We start from the raw sequence: 18,813 nt of genomic DNA, 5'->3' as shown, positions 1-18,813 counted from the left end.
ATGGTATCTCATTGTATGTGCTTTTTTGCTTAAAAAAGGTCTTCTTTAGCTCAGCTGCCAAGACCTGGATTCGAGCCAATGCAGTGAGGCACGAACTAGGGTGGGAGCTGCGAGGGCACAAGCCCTAGAACCCGAATCCGTTACAATAACAAAAGGAAAGACATTGGAATATGGGCTATTTCGAAGTCGCAAATGTGAGATATAAAGCCGGAATTCTGAATTACTAAGTCGCAATTCTGAGTTGCTAAGTCGGAATTCTGAGATACCATAGCGGTTTTTTTTTTACTCCCTGGCGGAAACGGGCTTCCATAGAAATCCGGGTTGTGAATAACAACTGTCACTACACACGATTGAGTTCTTGAGTCTGGCACCTAAGACCACTCAGCCATCCTGACAAGCAGTGGAGGATGCCCGTTACTTTGTCAAAGGATTATTAACTACTTTTCTTTTCTTATTATTACAGAGATTTCTACATTGCAAGACAATTGACTATTTAGATAAAGGTATGACGTGGTAAGCAAACCAGGCACGGACGGGGTTTGAACCCGTGCTCTTTGGTTGACGAGACCGACGCCTCACCACTTGGCCACCGCGCCCACAGTCTAATTTTCTTTCCCATCAAGGCTAATACATTTTGAAAATAAATAAAAAAAAATCTGCACAAATTGCAATGGCAGGAGAAGTAAAACAAATATGATTATGATGTACAGTAATTGTTCACTTAGTGAAATACTCACTTTTTTGGCACACTGAATATAGTTCTTCTGTGGAGCTGGCTTCAGACTCTGCTTATAGCGCCCGTCAAATAAAATAGATATTTTATTTTTACATGAAGACGCAATCCGAAATGTATCTCTGCAGTTTTAGAAAAGTTTTGAATGACATATTTTATACAACGCACAAACCGTATTCTAATTGCAGACTGCAGATCTGTGCAGCAATCGTACTACATTTTACTGTGATTCTGAAATATGTCGAGCAAACATATTCAGGTTTCCTTGAACTTTTAATAAAAAACGACTTCGCTTTCAATCTCTGATGTCACTGTAAACATCGGACGTGATGTTCCGCAGATGTGCAGTGTGTGCCTTCTTGTCTTATTCAAGTTTACTGGATTTTTGAAACGAAAATACAAACTGGACAGTTTCAGACACATGAAGACTCATAAATGTCACTACAAATGACAAATTTGTAGTGTAAATCCGCCGGGCTGATTTACGTGTCTGACCATCTCTCTCCTCCCTCTTTTGCAGTGAGCACTATTTTTTCATTGTCTTCCCTTGTAGTTTCCTCGCTCTTTTACTGTCCCTTTCTCCCACGGAGAGACGGAAAACATACCGAAATCGTTTTCACCCTGTGTTTGTGCAACGTCAGTGTGTGAAGGGCAAATAGTCCAGTGGCGCAATCGGTCAGCTCGCGGTACTTATACAGCAGTGCACAGCGGAGTCATGCCGAGGTTGTGAGTTCGAGCCTCACCTGGAGCAGTGTGGCGTGTCTTTAGCAACTGTCCACTTTAGCTACTGCTACTTATAGGTCGTCCTTAACACCTTATCTAACGGGATTGTAGTCTGTTAGGTATTTGCTGGAGATCCGGTCTAAATTAACATCAAAGGAACAGGTAAAGGTTTATTCCACGTCACACCCGAAGAAGGGTCCACGTCGTGTTTCCTTCTCTTTTGAGCATGGAATAAACCTATACTTTTTCCTTTGCAGCTTACGCATGCCGACGCAGGTCACTACTTAATTTCCCATCAGTTGTGGACCCCCTGCTGATCTGTACACAGATAGATGAGAGATATCTTCTTAGACGAGAGGTCTACTGGGACTAAGGGAGCACAATGGGGTACCGAAGACTTGAAAAAGCTCTCGCATTGGATTTTTTGTTGTTTCCCAGATTTGTTTTTAATGTTATTTTTGTTTTGAAGTTATTCCGTTAGTATTTTTTAATTTTATTTTCTGTAGTCGTTAGACTACTACAGTGATTTACCGAGGTTCCCGGAAGGCTTCTTGCATTGTGGTTGTTGTGTTTTTGGGTTACAAGTATTTTGTGGGACTAGTAAACTTAAGTTCTTACATTCTACCTGAAATTACCACATAAACTACTACTCTGTTTTTCCTTTTTTTTTAATAAAGGCACAAATTATGTTTTTTTTTTCTTGTGGCTGATTGGCAATGTCCCTACAACGGCTGAGAAGTGTGGTTTAAAACTTTACGAGCCAGGTAGGAGTCGAACTTACAATCTTCTGATCCAACGTCAAACGCATTATCCATTGCACCACTGACCCTGATACTCTAATGACACCACTGTGAACTTTGTGCTGCTATTAGTAATACTATACATCGCTCTGGTCCACATTTTCTAAATTAAATTCACATGTTTTCTACTTGTATTTAGCTACTAGGTCTTTCATTTGGTCTGTTTAAAAAATAGCATCTCTTTAAGATAAGATATCACGTTGTAGTGTGCTCTCTGAAGGCACCAGTTCTGTAGGGTTTGGGCATTTACTGGGACAATTATTAATTGTAGCAGTAAATCACAAAATTGATTCTTTTGATGGCTTTAGAATCCAACCATGTGATATAACTCAAACAACGCACACACACAGGTACTAATACACGAGGATACATTTATTAATACATAGAATATGCATATAAACCTAACAGATCTTATCGAGAGGGTTATCAGAATACAAAAGGTATATATCCAGTCAGTTACAAAGTGTTACATATATCAAGAGGACATACGTTCAGTATATCATTCATTTAGACTGTGTCGTAAATGAACTTGGTTATAACTTCTACATTAGATACTCAAAACAAGTACATAACCCTTAGGAATTAAATTGATATCAACTGGTTGGGATAACAATTGAATTCTCGAGCAGTAATGCAGTGAAGTTGAATACTCATCCAATCTCTGGGGATTCAGATCTCCTGCGGGCACAAAGAAACAGTTGCACTCTGTTGCTGTCCAATCCGCGCTCTCTGGCTCGTGCCAGGCTGTGCTGTGCAGCTTGCGACGGTGCGCTGCTGATGCTCACTGTTGGCTTTAACTAGCAAAGTTTGTGCACAGGAGAAAAGATGACTGTGGGTCCCAGCAAGTCAGGAAGAGGACCGGTTCGTTCCTGATGAAGAGCTAGTTCTGAATAGTGATTCAGCTGTCCACAGTTCTGACCTGTTCACGGGGCTTGCTGCTGGTGCTAACCTTGGGTGGATCCTCTGGTTACTCTCTGGCAACCTCCGCTCTAGACTCTTAGAACAAAGGAAAGTTCTGGCACTCAGACACACTGGCCGTTCCTTGGTTGTCCGGGCTGAGTCTCAGGATAGTCAAGAGGCACGCTGCGAGAATGTCCTGCCCTTGGGAGCCTTCTGCTCCTGGGCCGTCCTGCCCTGGAATTCTCCTTTGAATTCCCTTTAGAAAAGTCCACAGAATTCTCCTGGAGCTCTGTGTTGCCTGTTTTTACCTGGAGGAACTTCAGCTCATTCATTGGCTGAAAGTTCCATGGGCATTAGAGTCCCACGTGGGTTACTCGGCCCTACCAGTCCCTGATTGGTTGATCAAGGTGAGATATGAGTCACTTACTCCTGACACTTAGGAATGCAGTCCAGATGTCCATCTGGCACTCCCTAGACAGATAGGCGCCAATGGATGACCATTGATCATGATAGCCAGGCTTAGCTAAGTGCATCCCCCTTTGGGAGCTGTCCCTTATCAAAAGAAAACATATTTAAATCAGCCTGCATGAATAGCTTCTCTGTGGCGGCACCACAGTGATGTAGGGAGAGATGAGGCCTCATTTGGGAAAGCACAGCAACACTTAATTCTGTCTTATTAACAAGCATTGCCGCTACAGCATTTAAAAATAAATCCAGAGTGGCAAAAGAAAACAAAGCCTTATACATGCGATGCAAGTGCTCTACCATTGAACTAAACTCCTGAGAGGCACTTTTGCCTGTGGTTCTTTAATTGTGTTAGGAAGAGTGAAGCGTCTACACAGTGTACAATTTAAAGGTTGAAGCAAGACAATCAGATGCAAGGAGAATTCAGAAAATGAGCCTCTGCTTTATCGTTTACTGAGGTTCCGATGAACGTCTAAGTGAAAGACAAATTCACTATTTTCACTTTTTGTTTAAAGAATACTTTTATCACATGTTCTGCACAGTGCTCTTTTCTACACTCCTGATTTGAGTATCCCCAGGTAATTAAAAAAAAAAAACAAAATTGCGATATATTGAATATTATTTATGTTTTCATTTATATTCACTCGTGCCAAAAGCTTGTATTCTCTGCATATATCAGGATGTTGAAATAAGCCCAATCACATTTAGAGTAGATAGTATTTAGGTCAAAGCTAATTCGAAGTGTGTGTCGCAGGATGTGGGCCATTGAGGCAGTAACAGGCCGGGATTGATTGGGTTATGTTGATTAGTGTTGCAGGATGTGGGCCACGGAGGCAGAAACAGGCTGTGATTGATTAGATTATGTTGATTTCCGGGATGGTGTCAATGTTGCCTCTCACACAAGGGGGGCAACTGCAGTTGTCCCAATGAATACCGTCTAGCAGGAACAGTCAGTAAAAACGGTCACACCCAAGAAATTAGGTATCAAGGCTTGGAGGTGTGAGGAATCGATGAGCCAGTTTTAGCCAGACCAAGGGGTGAACTGATAAGGTCCCATGACACCTAGCTCGGCACTCCCACACCCCTCAAACAACACAAGCTTCCTCCTGGAAAAATACTAAGCAAACCCGATTCTGACAGGGACAGCAGAAAACCCCCTGAAAGGGATTGGATAGGAGTGGGATAAAAAGACCTGAGACAGAACAGAGGGGGCTCCTGATTCCCACTGGACCCTGGACACGACACAGGCAGCACAAGGGAAACTGCACGGAGGTACTGTGCAGAGACTTCTAATACCGGAAGGCAAGGAACAAGGAAACTGACACAGCTAGCTGATTCAAACTGAGGGGAATGTAATACCCCAATCACATTCTTCCTGAGAGTAACACATTGATAAGTAAAGAGACTCAGTCACAAGGCTTTTGTCTCTGTCGAGCAGGACTCTCAGCCTGAGGGTAAGGAGTTCAAGTCCTGGCTGTGTCCTCATGTTAACTTTCAATTTAGTTCCTAGTGACAGTAACACGGTGATCAGTACAGAGATTTGCTTGTCAGAAGCTCTAATGTAGAGGTGAAGTATGGAGTCATGGCTCAGTCTCAGTCCATGAGATTTATGATTTGTTTTCAGTTTAATTCCTCCTGAAATGTCAACACACTGATCAGTAAAGAGACTGGTCCTGTGAGTGTGTGCTTCTGTACCTCACCGGTTACAACTGTGGGCTCACAGTCACCTGGTTGTGGGCTCAAGTCCTGGCTGTGATTGCATGTTGTTTTTCAGTATAATTCATAGCAACAGTAACACATTGCTAAGTCAACAGTTAGGGGTTGAGCTTTATGGTCCAGAGGTTAAGAGTCTGGGCTTGTGGCTGACTGGTGGTGGGCTCAAATCCTCCATGAGACCTGTGGTTTTTCAGTGTAATTCTTCCTAAAATGTCAACACACTGATAAGTGTGAAGAGAGGGAGTCTGGGAGTGTGTGCCTCTGTAGTGTGGAGTTTAAGACTGTGGGCTCAGTGTCAGAGGCTGGGGGGATCACATCCTGCTTCTGAGTGCAAGCTGGTTTTCAGTTTAATCCTTAGTGACAGTCGCACATTGATAAGTAAAGAGATTGGGGCTGGACTTTGTGGCTCTGTTGAGTAGGGGCTAAGACTCTGGGCTGTAAGGGTCTCGGCAGGGCTGTGCGTTTCAGTAGGGATAATAATAATTGCTTACACTTATATAGCACTTTTCTGGACACTCCACTCAAAGCACCACCAATGTGCAGCATCCACCTGGATGATGCGATTGCAGCCATAGTGCTCCAGAACGCTCACTGGGGAGGAGAGCAGAGTGATAAAGCCAATTCATAGATGGGGATTATTAGGAGGCCATGATTGGTAAGAGCCAATGGGAAACTTGTCCAGGACACTGGGGTAACACCCCTACTCTTTTCCAGAAATGCCCTGGGATTTTTAATGACCACAGAGTCAGGACCTTGGTTTTACGTCTCATCTGAAGAACAGCGCTTGTTTATAGTATAGTGTCCCCCATCACTATACTGGGGCATTAGGACCCACATAGACTGCAGGGTGAGCACCCTCTGCTTGCCCCACTAACACCTCTTCCAGCAGCAACCTTAGTTTTTCCCAGGAGGTCTCTCATCCAGGTACCGACCAGGCTCACACCTGCTGAGCTTCAGTGGGGCTGCCAGCTGGGAGTTATATGGCTGTTGCCCAAAATAGGGAAAACTACTAGGGCACCTGATACTAGTATTTCATGCGACGAACAGCCAACTCAGGGGATGTCTTCACAATTACTTCTCAATACTAGTACTGTATGTATGAATACTCGTGATGTATTCACAATGTCGGCGGATTTCATCAGAGCAGCCGGTACCATCAGACCTTCTCATGGGAGCTGAAATGTTCTCTGTGAAAGGTTACAGCATGCCATGTTCTTTTAATATGTGTGATCTACTGAATTATTAATGTGATGGCTGCTTATTTCCGTAAACAGACTGGACCCCGATCCCCATCCCCAAATCCAGTCAAACCCCCCATGAATCACTCCAGACGAAAGAGAACCAGCCTCTTTCCTCCTCCTGTGTTTTACAGGCAGCTGGGGGGGGGGAGAGTCATGGTCATGCCCTGAGCATCGGGATGGTGGGGTGTCTAATTAGCAGACAGAGGTCTGAATTAAAGCCCATCGTAAGAATTAACTTCATGGTTTCTACCACTATTGTGCAAGCAGGAAAACACTGTGAGATTTAGAAATGTAGAAAAAGACTAAGGTGACACACCTGGGCCAATTTTCCTAGATGCCAATGAACCCACTAGCATGTCTCTGGACTGTGGGAGGAAACCCACATGGACACAGAAAGATCATACATATTCTACACAGATAGAGCACTCCGGGAGTCAGAACTGGGGCCGCAGCGCTGTAAGGCACTATGCTGTTCTATATATCTGAAGTACAACCAGCGGGAAGAAAGCAGACCTAGAGTCCTCAGCTTCCTGTCTTGAAGCAGTCACCTGACCAATGGTCTGCTTCCAAATCAGTCAGGTGACGGAGGATGGCACAGGTCAACCCCCACACCCCACCCCAATGCATTCTGGGAAATGTAGTTTCAGACACGAGCTGCCATCTTTGTCAGACCTTCGTCCCCTCTTGCACCACACGATCGAGACAGCAGAGGACCCGCTGATGGGCAGGGGATTGAAAGCAGGGGCCCCTCGAGGCCCATCTGCCTTCACCATACAGAGGTTCGACGAAAGGCACGTCATTCCTCGCCCCCCCAGAAATAAGGGGTCAAGCCTCTGGTACAGATAATCACAGCAAAAAAAGCCACTACTAAAGAGGTGCTGATCGACTTTTTATTGCGTGTGAAGAGCATCGCCGGAGCCCCAAGAACCCCATGGTGGGGGCGAAGGGAGAAGTCGACCCCTTCAGAGCGGTGGATATCCCAGCAGCCCCCCCGACTTGAAGCACCGCCCTACTTCGGCCCCTCAACAGCCTTCCCAGCATCTTGGTCCGACAGCTCCCGGAGGGTGGGGGGGTTCAGCTTGTCCAGCTGCACCACCACGCTGTCGTACTCATGCTGCCACTGCTCCTGGCTTAGGGCCGAGGGGCTGACCTCCAGGAACCTGTAGGCCTCCTTGGACTGCAGGATGAACATCCCGCGGACGTGCATGCAGACATTGCAGAAGCTCTTCCAGATCTGCGGGGAAGGGGAGGAGAAGCACAGACGTGAGGCTGAGCCGAGTGGTGCGGGGAAACATGAGATCTCACTGCCGCGGGGCAGAGAAGAAACGCTCCTGCTGCTGGCGATCCTTCTGCTGTGCGCTGTTGTCTGAACCACGTGACTCCATTTCCCCAATCAGACCCACGTGGTTGGGATAAATAGCAGCAGATCTTATAATAAAAATTAATAAGTGCTTACACTTATATAACACTTTTCTGGACACCTCACTCAAAGAGCTTTACAGGTAATGGGGAATCCCACTACCACCACCAATGTGCAGCCCTCACCTGGATGACGCGACGGCAGCCATAGTGCGCCAGAACGCTCACCACACATCAGCTCTCAGTGTGGAGGAGAACAGAGTGATGAAGCCAGTTCAGAGATGGGGATTATTAGGAGGCCATGATTGGTAAGGGCCAATGGGAAATTTGGCCAGGACACCGGGGTTACACCCCTACTCTTTTCGAGAAACATCCTGGGACTGTTAATGAGCACAGAGAGTCAGGAACTCGGTTTTATGTCTCATCAGAAGGACGGCACCTGTTTACAGTCCAGTGCAGGGTGAGTGCCCCCTGGTGGCCCCACTACCACTTCTTCCAGCAGCAGTTTTTCCCAGAAGTCTCCCCTCCAGGTACTGACCAGGCTCACACATGCATAGCTTCAGTGGGTTGCCAGTTGCCATCTTGGGTGCAAGAGGGGGTTTGAGTCCGTTCAGTGAAGCGCAGTTGAGAGCAACAGGATTTATCCCTGCCGCACCAAGGCCTGGAGATAACGTGGACCAATCGGAATCAAAACGCACCCATCAGCCCGCCAGGAATCATCTGCTCGCTCGGGGGGGCGCACCTCTATCCCAGAAGGCATTGGGGGGCGGTCCACATGTCTCGCAAACCCTTGCAGGGATAATCCACCCGCAAGATTATCCCTGACCACTGAAAGGATCTGACCGAATTCTAGCCGAGAAGGCAATGGGGGCCCTTTGGATGTTTAGCACATGACTACTCTCTGATCCACAGCTAAAGCTCATGATCACCTGCGTCCCCTGTGAAACCTCCCACCTTGCTCTTCAATCTCGTAGCCTTTGGTCTCCGTCGCCTTAGGCTACACTTTTGACTCTCGTTTTTCTTATTCCACTTGACAGGGTGATGACAGAACAGCCTCCCCACGACACCACCTGCGCCTATACAGGACAAGCACTGCACCCATCAGAAGCCACAGTAACCACTGCATCGGCAGCTCAGGGGCTGCCTGTAGGATTGTTGGTGCTGCAGCACAATGTCTGGACAAGTCAGAGTGTCTGGGGTGTGCAGGACAAAGATCTGGGCCAACAGGTACCAGATCAGAGAAGCTCAACCCGCCAGGCAGGACAGCTCTGTCCACCCCCGCTCTGAGATTGATCTACAGAATCACTCTGGGAAAAAAAACAACACTGACCGGCTCGGCCTTATCCAGGCTGGACAGGAAGTCCATCTCGCAGTCCTCCAGGAAGTCCAGCATGTCCTCTCCGGCGAAGGTCCTCTGCTTGAGGTTGTTCAGCGCCAAGCCGGTCGTCTCCCAGAACTTCTTCATCTGCAGCAGGATCTCCTGGATCTTGGTCAGGCACTTCTGGACCTCCGCTAGCATCTTGGGATCTCCAATGGATCCTGGGAGGCAGAGGAGGAAAACAGGTATTACTGGAGGGGCTGGATCAAGAGGCAGATGTCATTTTTAGATGGAAAAAAAGAGCGGATTTCGAGAATGAAGCTGTTTAACTCTGGTGACACTTCAGGTCTGTTATAAGCAACTCATTAACATGTTATCACAGTGTTTATTACACATTATTACAAACGTTACTGCATTTCTCCAAGTCTCTGGTTAGCTATGGACAGGACTAGTGCTGAAGGCCTTTAAGCTTACTGCAGAGAAAGTTACATTTCATTAGCCTTTGTTGTTCATATTGATTTGTTGCTACCTGGGGATAAAACCATCCCTTGAAAAGTGAAGAACTCTGCAGGGGTGCAGATAAAACCAAGAGGCTATTCTTTACATAGAGGGCGGTGGGGGTGGGGAACAAGCTGCCCAGCTGTGTTGTTGAAGCCCATACCCTGGCTTCTCTCAAGACACAGCTGGATGAGCTCCTCCAGTCAGGACAGGAGGCTCTTCTTTACACAAAATGTGGGGGGAGTGGGGAACACCCCGCCCAGACGTGTTGCTGAAGCAGACACCCAGAATTGGGTCAAGACGCAGCTGGACAGGGGGCACTTCTTTTACTCAAAGGGTGGGGGGAGTGGGGAACACCCTGCCCAGCCATGTTGCTGAAGCCAACACAAAGAATTCGGTCAAGACGCAGCTGGCTGAGATCTGCTTCTCAGTCAGTTACCGATCTGCCAGCCGAGCCTGGAGGTTACAAACAGGACGTTTTCGTGCACCGAGCTGCCGGACCGGGACAGGCCTGTCCTAAACTGCCATTGGGAATCGGGGTTGCCAAGGCCGCGATCTCACCCCGGCAGACAAGCCTCATCCCAGTGGCCCCCCATGGTCCGGCAACCCACCCGCCTACCGGTTTCAACTCTGGTGACAGCTCAGGTCTGTTACAAGCAAACAATCACATAAAAAAACAAAACACATTTCCCTAAATCCTGACTTCACTATGGACTTGAAGCCGAGAGCGGGACTTTGGTCAGGACAGGAGCAGCTTCTTCACACAAAGGGTGGTAGGGGTGTGGAACAAGCCATCCAGCCACGTTGTTGAAGCCAAAACCCTGCATAAAACACGTCCCAGTGGCCCAACGATCCGGCAACCTGCCCGCCTACCCATGTCGATCTGGACCTTGGCGTAGTCCAGCTGCAGCCGGATCAGCTCCTTCTCCTTCTGCCACAGCTCCGACACCTTGGCGTCCTTGCGGCTGCGCAGCTCCTCCAGCTGGACCTTGAGGGACTCAACGGCCGCCTTGTCCTTGGGGTCGTTGGTGGCCTTCTGGATGGTGTTGATCATGGCGCCCAGGATGGGCACCACAGCCGCCACGATGCCGAACTTGCGGTCCCGCTCCCCGATGCTGTTGATGAGGCCCTGCAGCTCCTTGTTCTTGTCCTGGATGTCCGTCTCCAGCTGGTTCCTCTCCCCCTGTAGCTGTTTGACCGAGGCCTCTAGCTTGCTGCACTGTCCCTCCAGGGCCTGGACCTCCGCAGTCTTCTCCTTCTTCTGCTGATCCTTGTCCGCCTTGGTCTTGACCACGTCGCTGCAGGTGTCGCCCACGCCTTTGCTCAGATTCTCATACCTGGAAGAGGAGATGGGGTGGGGAACTGTGACCCCTCTTGTGTGGAAGCCTGCAGCCCCCCACCACTGAGACCATATGGGACAGGAGAATCCGAGCCAGCGAGCCGAGAGACGGGGGGGGGGAGATGTCCTCCTGCTGAAAAACTAAGGTTGCTGCTGGAAGAGGTGTTAGTGGGGCCAGCAGGGGGGCGCTCACCCTGCAGTCTGTATGGGTCCTGATGCTCCAGTATAGTGACAGGGACCCTATACTGTAAACAGGCGCCGTCTTTCATGTGAGATGTAAAACTGAGGTCCCGATTCTCTGTGGTCATTAGAAATCCCAGGGTGTTTCTCGAAAAGAGTAGGGGTGTAACCCCGGTGTCCTGGCCAAATTTCCTCCTAATAGTCGCCCTCTCTGAACTGGCTTCATCCCTCTGCTCTCCTCCTCACTGAAAGCTGATGTGTGGTGAGCATTCTGGTGCACTATGGCTGCTGTCGCATAATCCAGGTGGGGCTGCACACTGGTGCTCTTCTTGCTGGCGTTACTGAAGTTATTGCGCATTTACTGTCCAGCACTGCCCGTTGTTGGTGTTGGGTTGTGCATGATGGTGGGCTGTCATGACTGTCGTTATTTACCGTTTTGTAACGTGCCATGCACACTGTGCCGTCTTTTTGTACTGTGTGCCTCCTGAGAGAACGGGGCCAATACGAATTCCTATGGACTGTATGTGTGCATACTGTAGGGCAATCCTACTCTGTTGGTGAGAAGCGAGGCCCTGCACCCCAGCTGCTCCAGGTGGTGCTGTATAAATGGCCGACCCTACGCTTTGACCCCCAGCTTCTCTCTCCCTATCTGTGTGTCTCATGGAGAGCAAGCTGGAGTCTGTGAAAAGACAAATTCCCAATGCAAGAAACTGTATAGGGTTAATAAAGTGATCTTATAAATTACTCTGCCTCTCATCCCCTGTGCTACTTCTGGTTTGTGATCTTTGAGGTTACTGGGTGACCGATGAAGAGTTTTGACTGGGTTGATGCATTCTCATGCATTTGATGCCAACAGCAGAAGAGGATCCCGCAGTACTTTCTCCTAGTTGGTAAAATAAGGTATTCAGTGGTGTCAGAACAACGATAACGGGCACCCTGGGCCTAATATGAAGCAAACGGCAGCTCCCGAGACAGTATGGGAGCGGATAATTCAAGCCTAACAGGAAGTGCTTTTCACAAAGGGTGGTGGGAGGGTGGAGTAAGCCGCTCGGTTGGAATGAATCCTGATATCCCAGGATCTCTGGCTAATTGCAATGATGGGTTCCCCCATGGCAGAGCTGGAGCTCTGGGGGGGTCTTACTTCTCCACCGATCGGTCCACTTGGTGGCAGATGTCCTCGATCCAGCCCTTCGACTTGTCCAGGAGCTTCTTGGCCAGCGCCACGTTCCTCTTCTTCACGGCCATCCGGATCATCGGCAGCATGGTGCCAACGATGTTGGTCCCCGTACTGGCGCACTGTGAGCGAGATCAAGCGCCAGCACCGTTATCTCTGTTTCGCAATCCTGACCCCTCTGCTGTCTCAAGAGTCTCCAGCGCTTTTATTTCAACAGGGAAGACACCCCGGATCTAGATTTTAGGATTGGGATGTATTTTACAGCAGACTATCCATCCATTTTCTCAGAGCTCTCTCCAGTACAGGGTCACAGGGGGAAGCTGGGGTCTATCCCAGCAAGCAACAGGCACAAGGCAGGTTCACCCTGGACAGGACACCAGTCCATCACTGGACACACAGACACAGACACACACACACTGGACAGGACAGGACAGGACACTAGTCCATCACAGGACACACACGCACACATGCACCAGGGAAAATGCACCTGCCAGTATGATTTTGTACTATGGTAGGAAACTGGAGCACCCAGAGGAATCCTGCATGAACACAGGGAGAATATGCAAAGTCCATGTAGGAGTTTGTAGGAGTCTATGGAAGCCTCCCAGTGATCTCCCAAGACCCAACTAAATGTATGGGATACAAGTTCATTTGTAGAACCCTTTGAAAATGATATTTTTTCCAGATTTTAAATTTCATTAAATTTTCTGCACACACAACTGAGACACATACACAACTGAGACACACACACCTGTCAAAGCATGTGTGCACACACATACACAACTGAGACACACACCGGTAGCAGCAGGTGCCCACACACACACACACAACTGAGACACACACACCTGTAGCAACAGGTACACACACTCACACAAACCGGGAGCTGTAAGTACTCGGACTCACCTGGAGCAGCAGGTACTCACACACACACACACACACACACACACACACACACACACACACACACACACACACACACACACACACACACAGAGAGACACAGACCCACCTGGAGCGGCAGGACCTCGGAGGAGGCGAACAGCTGCTGGCTCTCGGTGGCCTTGAGCCTCAGTTTCCTCTCCAGCTCAGGGTGGGTGGCCAGACACAGGTAGGACAGGTGGAAGAGCAAAGCTGTCTTCTCGGCGGCCGGGAGCATATCCCTGAACATCTCCATGTCATTCATCAGCTGCTGATCCGCAGGCACTAGGTCTGAGAGAGACATTCAGGAAAAAAAAGGCTTTTTAAATATTTTCTTCACCCCCACGTCCCCCATGTCAAAACCCTCCCAAACCAGAGTGTCCAACATGAACACCTTGAGCCCTTGAGTCTGTGTAAAACTTTCTGCACATCTGCCTTGTGCAAACACCTTCAGTAACTGAAATCAAGACAGTTCACTGTGGTTCAGCTCGTGAATCCTAAAGCCTCATTATACCTCCATAAGACACCAAGGGGTCAAAAACCACAGCTGAAGTCGGAGAATCACAATATCCGAATCGGGTTAACGGATCAGAACACGCTTACTGCGACACTGAGACATCTTGAAGCAGGTTTGTGGGCGACGTTAGGCACTTAAACGTCTGTCCTGCAAAGAGAAAGAGGATGTTTTTTTTTAGGCAAATATCAAGAAAATAATAAAGTTATTTCCCTCTCACCCCATGCCGCTCCTATGCCAGAACACCAGCTGAACACCGCCGATGGAGAGCAGCTGGGTTTGAGATGAACTACAATACAAGCTGAGAGACCAACAAATTGCTTAAGATACCCTACTGGGGAGGTATCAAGTGGAGAAAGCACACACCGATTTCAAGTCTACACAAGTTTCAGCCGCGTTTTCTAGCGGCCTCACAGCTCACTGGAATGGTGTGCAAATTTTCATAAAACGAGCATCTGGTCTCCTCTTAACAACTAATCATTTTCTTTGACCAGCGGACAGAACACACACACCCCTCCCCCCACATTAAGACCAGGAGAGACAGGAGGACTGCAAGCCTGACTGGTTCAAATCGAAAGAATATGGGAAAGGCAGCAGATGGGACAACGGAGCCTAAATGGATATAGTAAGGCATCCTAGAGCATATTAATAAAAAAAGCCTTTAGACTCATGGCTGTACGAAGCTCTCTCAGCTCTTCCCGGAGGACTTTGAAAGTGTGCCCTTCTCTGAGCCTGTTTTATAGTGCTCCGAACAGGTAAGAAACACCATATAAGGCTCGCAGGGCTGCAGAACCCCGCCCCTACTCAGACTGCTCCAGGGGAAAAATCTGTAGGGGGGCCGTCTGAAATTCGGAGGGGGGGAGTGAAACAGAGCCGCTGTGACTGCTCCAGCAGAATTTCACAACCAGGCCCCTGATGGTCGTGATCAAGATACCGATGAGCCATCTGGCATTGAGCGACGAAGCCCGGTTTCACGTTCACCAGCGCCCGCGCGATTATTGTTATTATTGCCCGGAGTAGCAAAATGCACCGACGTTCTGAATCGTTAATAATAATAATAATAATAATGGCAAGTGGAGCTGTATGTCCTGAAGTATAATAATAATAATTAATAATTGCTTACACTTATATAGCACCTTGCTGGACCCTCCACTCAGAGCTCTTCCCAGGTCATGGGGATCCCCTCCAGCCCCACCAGTGTGCAGCCCCACTAACACCTCTCCCAGCAGCAGCCTCAGCTTTCCCAGGAGTCCCCCCTCCAGATTAAGAAAACAGCAGGCACAGACTCCGATAACTACGGTCCTCGTTATAGAATAACTCTTAAGTATTAGGATAAACTCTTGCAAGGCATCGGTCCACCCGAGCCCTCGAGATCGTAATAATGCTGCAAAGGGACGGGTAATGGGCTTATTCCCTGCCACAAAGGAAAGAAAGGCAACGTTTCGGGCCGTGGAGCCTTCTTCACGTTACCTGTCCTTACCTGTTACCTAGAGGAAACCTTCTCGAGCTGCTTTATAATAATGTTGACACCCAGGAATGCAGACACCATGGAATAGGTGCTGTTCATGGACGGATAGCCCTTCCGGCACATCAGACAGCCCGATGCAGGACCTGCAAATCGGGGGTTCGTGTTCATTATCTGACCATTGACAAAGCACATCTGTTTTTTTAGGGCCCGAGTTAAGTAGGTGAAAGTCCTTTTGTCCAAAACTGAGGGGGCAGGACAGTTGAGTCGAGGGGGCGATGCACCGGGTCTTGACTGCTCTGCCCCCACACCCTTCGGCAGACACCTCTACCAGGAGGCATTCCTGCAGACCCTATTACAGTGTTCTGACACAAGCAGCCCCCAGTGTTTCTCTCACTAATGTACGCAGCTGTGTGGACAGGGGCTCACATGAGCCTTTTCTGTGAAGTGTCAGTGAAATCACCAGAGTCATGTGTGTTAACAGCAATGTATGGCGATTTCAGCAACCAGACAGAGTACATGTCAGGGTCTGAGGGAATGTCCCACACTGCCAGCTGGAGGGACTGAGTCTCTTTTGTTTGAAGGGAGTGTCCCACACTGCCAGGCTGGAGGAACTGAGTCTCTTTAGTCTGAAGGGAGTGTCCCACACTGCCAGGCCAGAGGGACTGAGTCTCTTTAGTCTGAAGGGAGGGTCCCACACTGACAGGTTGAAGAAACTGAGTCTCTTTAGTCTAAAGGGAGGGTCCCCCACTGACAGGCTGGAGGAACTGAGTCTCTTTAGTCCGACTTTTAATGTCAGGATTTCCAGCCATAGTGTCAACATCGGAATGATATCACCTATTTGATTCATGATGTCTGAAGCTTTCGACTGTAAGCTACAGAAAATAAACGCTTTGCTCAGGAGTGGGTGCAATAGTAAAAAAAAACACAAAACTCGCTCATGAGAATTGGGACCAATAAATAATTCAGTTACTTTTTTGTACAACATGAAAACATATTTCAAATTCATAGAAACATGCCAAAATGGAGGACAATTAAATACAAAACCTGTTCTAAAATCATGTTAAAAAAAAGACCCAATATTTGAATACAGGTCCTGACCAGTTGAAATTAATGATAGAAGCGACTAGGTTCACTCACTTACAGAGTGCCAGAGACTTGTGCAGACTTGAGCTTCGATTTTGGCAGGAAATGATTTACAGTTGTCGAAGAGGTCTGACAGAGCATGTTCCCAGTCTATTACACTCCCATCCCCTCCAGCACTGTCCTCTGTTATACTTTCAAAATGTCTTTACTTCCGGCCCGGGGACGAAGTCAACCCAGCGGACGTCTGAAAAAGAGCAGAGAGACAGGAGCTCCTTGAAAGGGCATTTGGAACTCAGAGACTGAGACGCCACTTTACACAGAGGGTAGTGGGGGTGGGGAACAAGCTGCCCAGCCCTGTTGTTGAAGCCGATACCCTGGCTACTCTCCAGACACAGCTAGGTGAGCTCCTCCAGCCAGGACAGGAGGCTCTTCATTACACAGAGGGTGGTGGGGGTGGGGAACAAGCTGCCCAGCCCTGTTGTTGAAGCCGATACCCTGGCTTCTCTCCAGACACAGCTGGGTGAGCTCCTCCATTCAGGCCAGGAGGCTCTTCATTACACAGAGAGTGGTGGGGGTGGGGAACAAGCTCGCTCAACCCTATCATTGAAGCTGATGTCCAGCTGTGTCCTGAGAAAAGACTGGGTGAGGTCCTCCAGTTGTTTAACACTGCTTGATTGTTTAACATCAATAAAGTAAACAGACTGCCTAGCAGGGCCAAGTGACTAACTATCCTGCAGAAACAGCAGAGGCGCTGTAGCTGTGAAAGAGCTTTTCCCGGTACTCAGGGTGCGACAGGGACCATTACAGAAGATCATTTGTGCCTTCTGCCATAAGACTTTACAACCCAACTACAGTATGTCTGGGCGGGGGCAGGGGCACTGACCTGTTGCAACACCATACCTGTACTCCTGAAACCTGATTCCTCTGTAACAACTGATGCTCTGTGTTACTGGCGCTCTGTCTACATCTGGTTTATAGTGCAATAGGTGGAAGTGGAATGGGCAATTCATTTATTATTCACAACTGTTCAATAGTTACCTACTCTTTGCAATGTGCTTGGGAGTTTGTAATATCTATACTGTCTATTACACCTTCCTTGTGTTCTGTACATTCATTTTTTTGCTTTGTGTGCCTTTTCTGTCTTGTTTGTAATTCTTTATTCCATTTAATTTAGTTATTGTATTGTATTACTGTATTACTGTATTACTACATCTGTACTGTGCTGTGTTGACTGTGCCTGGCTGCTGTAGCACCTGAATTTTACTGGATGAATAAAGTCTGCCGGGAGAGTGGGGAAGGAGCCGGCTGCCTCACACTCCGATGGCCATGTCCTGGGAGATGCTCAGCTGGTCCAGCTCTTGCAGGGCCCGGTCGTACTCCCTCTGCTGCTGCTCCGCAGACTGATTGGAGGGGCGCAGGGCCAGGAAGCTGTAGGCGTCTTCGCAGTGAGAGAACTTCTCCCCCACACTGGAGCAGCAGGCACACAGCACCTGGAAGGACTGCTCTGTGTGTGTGTGTGTGTGTGTGTGTGTGTGTGTGTGTGTGTGTGTGTGTGTGTGTGTGTGTGTGTGTGCAGAGGGGGTGTCCTACACTGACAGACTGAAGGAACTGAGTCTCTTTAGTCTGAAGGGGGTGTCCCACTCTGACAGGCTGGAGGAACTGAGCCTCTTTAGTCTGAAGGGGGTGTCCCACACTGACAGTAAAATGTTTTGTTTCATGTTTTGTCAGTGACAGAGTACTCAGTACTCGTAAGCAAGGTACCCATTTCCTGAGGGATGAGTGTACAGTATGTTTGAATATCAGGATTTCCACAGCTGGAGTCAACTTCAGACTGATATCATCTACTACATTCATGATGTCTGGAGGTTTGGATTACAAGTCCTACAGAAGTCCTACAGAAGATAAGTCCTTTTACCTTTCAGGAGTGGGCTCAATAATAAACATAAATAACTAAATCATAAAAACTCTGCTTTACAAGAATCTGGAACACAATAAAAATCAAGTTAGTTTTTTTGGCATCATTTTAAATTAATACTAACGTGGGAAAATATCAAACCGGAGGACAGTAAAAAAACAAAAACCTGTTCTCAATACGGAGACGGCTGAGCTCACACACTCACAGAACGCCAGAGGACATGAGCAGGAGGGGTGTGTCCACCTCAGTAGCCACAGTAAGATGATCTGGAGTGATCTGAAGCTATTGAAGGGGCATGCCAGAACACGCCTCTGGCCTTCAACACTCCCACCCCCTCCAGCAGTGGCCTGTTAGCAGGATGCTCTTAGCATGCCTTTCCTTGAGGCCCCGGGAACGACGTCAACCCAGCGGATGTCTGAAAAAGATAAGAGAAACAGGAGCTCCGTGAAAGGGCAAATGGAACTGAGAA

At 48.3% G+C, this 18,813-nt stretch overlaps 1 protein-coding gene and 1 non-coding gene across 2 annotated transcripts; both read right to left on the bottom strand.

Annotated features, from left to right (window-relative positions):
- Positions 1–524: 524 nt before the first annotated feature.
- Positions 525–596, bottom strand: trnat-cgu (transfer RNA threonine (anticodon CGU)). The gene has a single exon. It is a non-coding gene; the product is annotated as a tRNA-Thr (tRNA).
- A 6,858-nt stretch (positions 597–7,454) lies between these two features.
- On the bottom strand, positions 7,455–16,666 carry LOC148665558 (uncharacterized). Its single transcript, XM_088632367.1, has 8 exons — positions 16,488–16,666; positions 15,359–15,489; positions 13,968–14,028; positions 13,456–13,655; positions 12,414–12,568; positions 10,627–11,090; positions 9,268–9,476; positions 7,455–7,812 (listed from the first exon to the last, which is right to left on the bottom strand). Exons 3-8 carry the CDS (start codon positions 13,981–13,983, stop codon positions 7,588–7,590), a joined length of 1,269 nt encoding a protein of 422 aa, XP_088488493.1. The 5' UTR covers positions 13,984–14,028; positions 15,359–15,489; positions 16,488–16,666; the 3' UTR covers positions 7,455–7,587.
- Between the last annotated feature and the right edge of the window lie 2,147 nt (positions 16,667–18,813).

This window comes from Lepisosteus platostomus, chromosome 5 (assembly GCF_059453375.1).
Source record: "Lepisosteus platostomus isolate fLepPlt1 chromosome 5, fLepPlt1.hap1, whole genome shotgun sequence".
Lineage (NCBI taxonomy): Eukaryota > Metazoa > Chordata > Actinopteri > Semionotiformes > Lepisosteidae > Lepisosteus > Lepisosteus platostomus.
This window is presented reverse-complemented; position numbering and strand designations above follow the sequence as displayed.

Bases quoted from the DNA above. Each gene is read 5' to 3' on its own strand.
- LOC148665558 (XM_088632367.1), bottom strand. The intron at 11,091-12,413 runs GTAAGACCCCCC...CTCCTCTTCCAG, and splicing joins GTGGACCGATCGGTGGAGAA to GTATGAGAATCTGAGCAAAG. The intron at 9,477-10,626 runs GTAGGCGGGCAG...TCTGCCTCCCAG, and splicing joins CAAGGTCCAGATCGACATGG to GATCCATTGGAGATCCCAAG.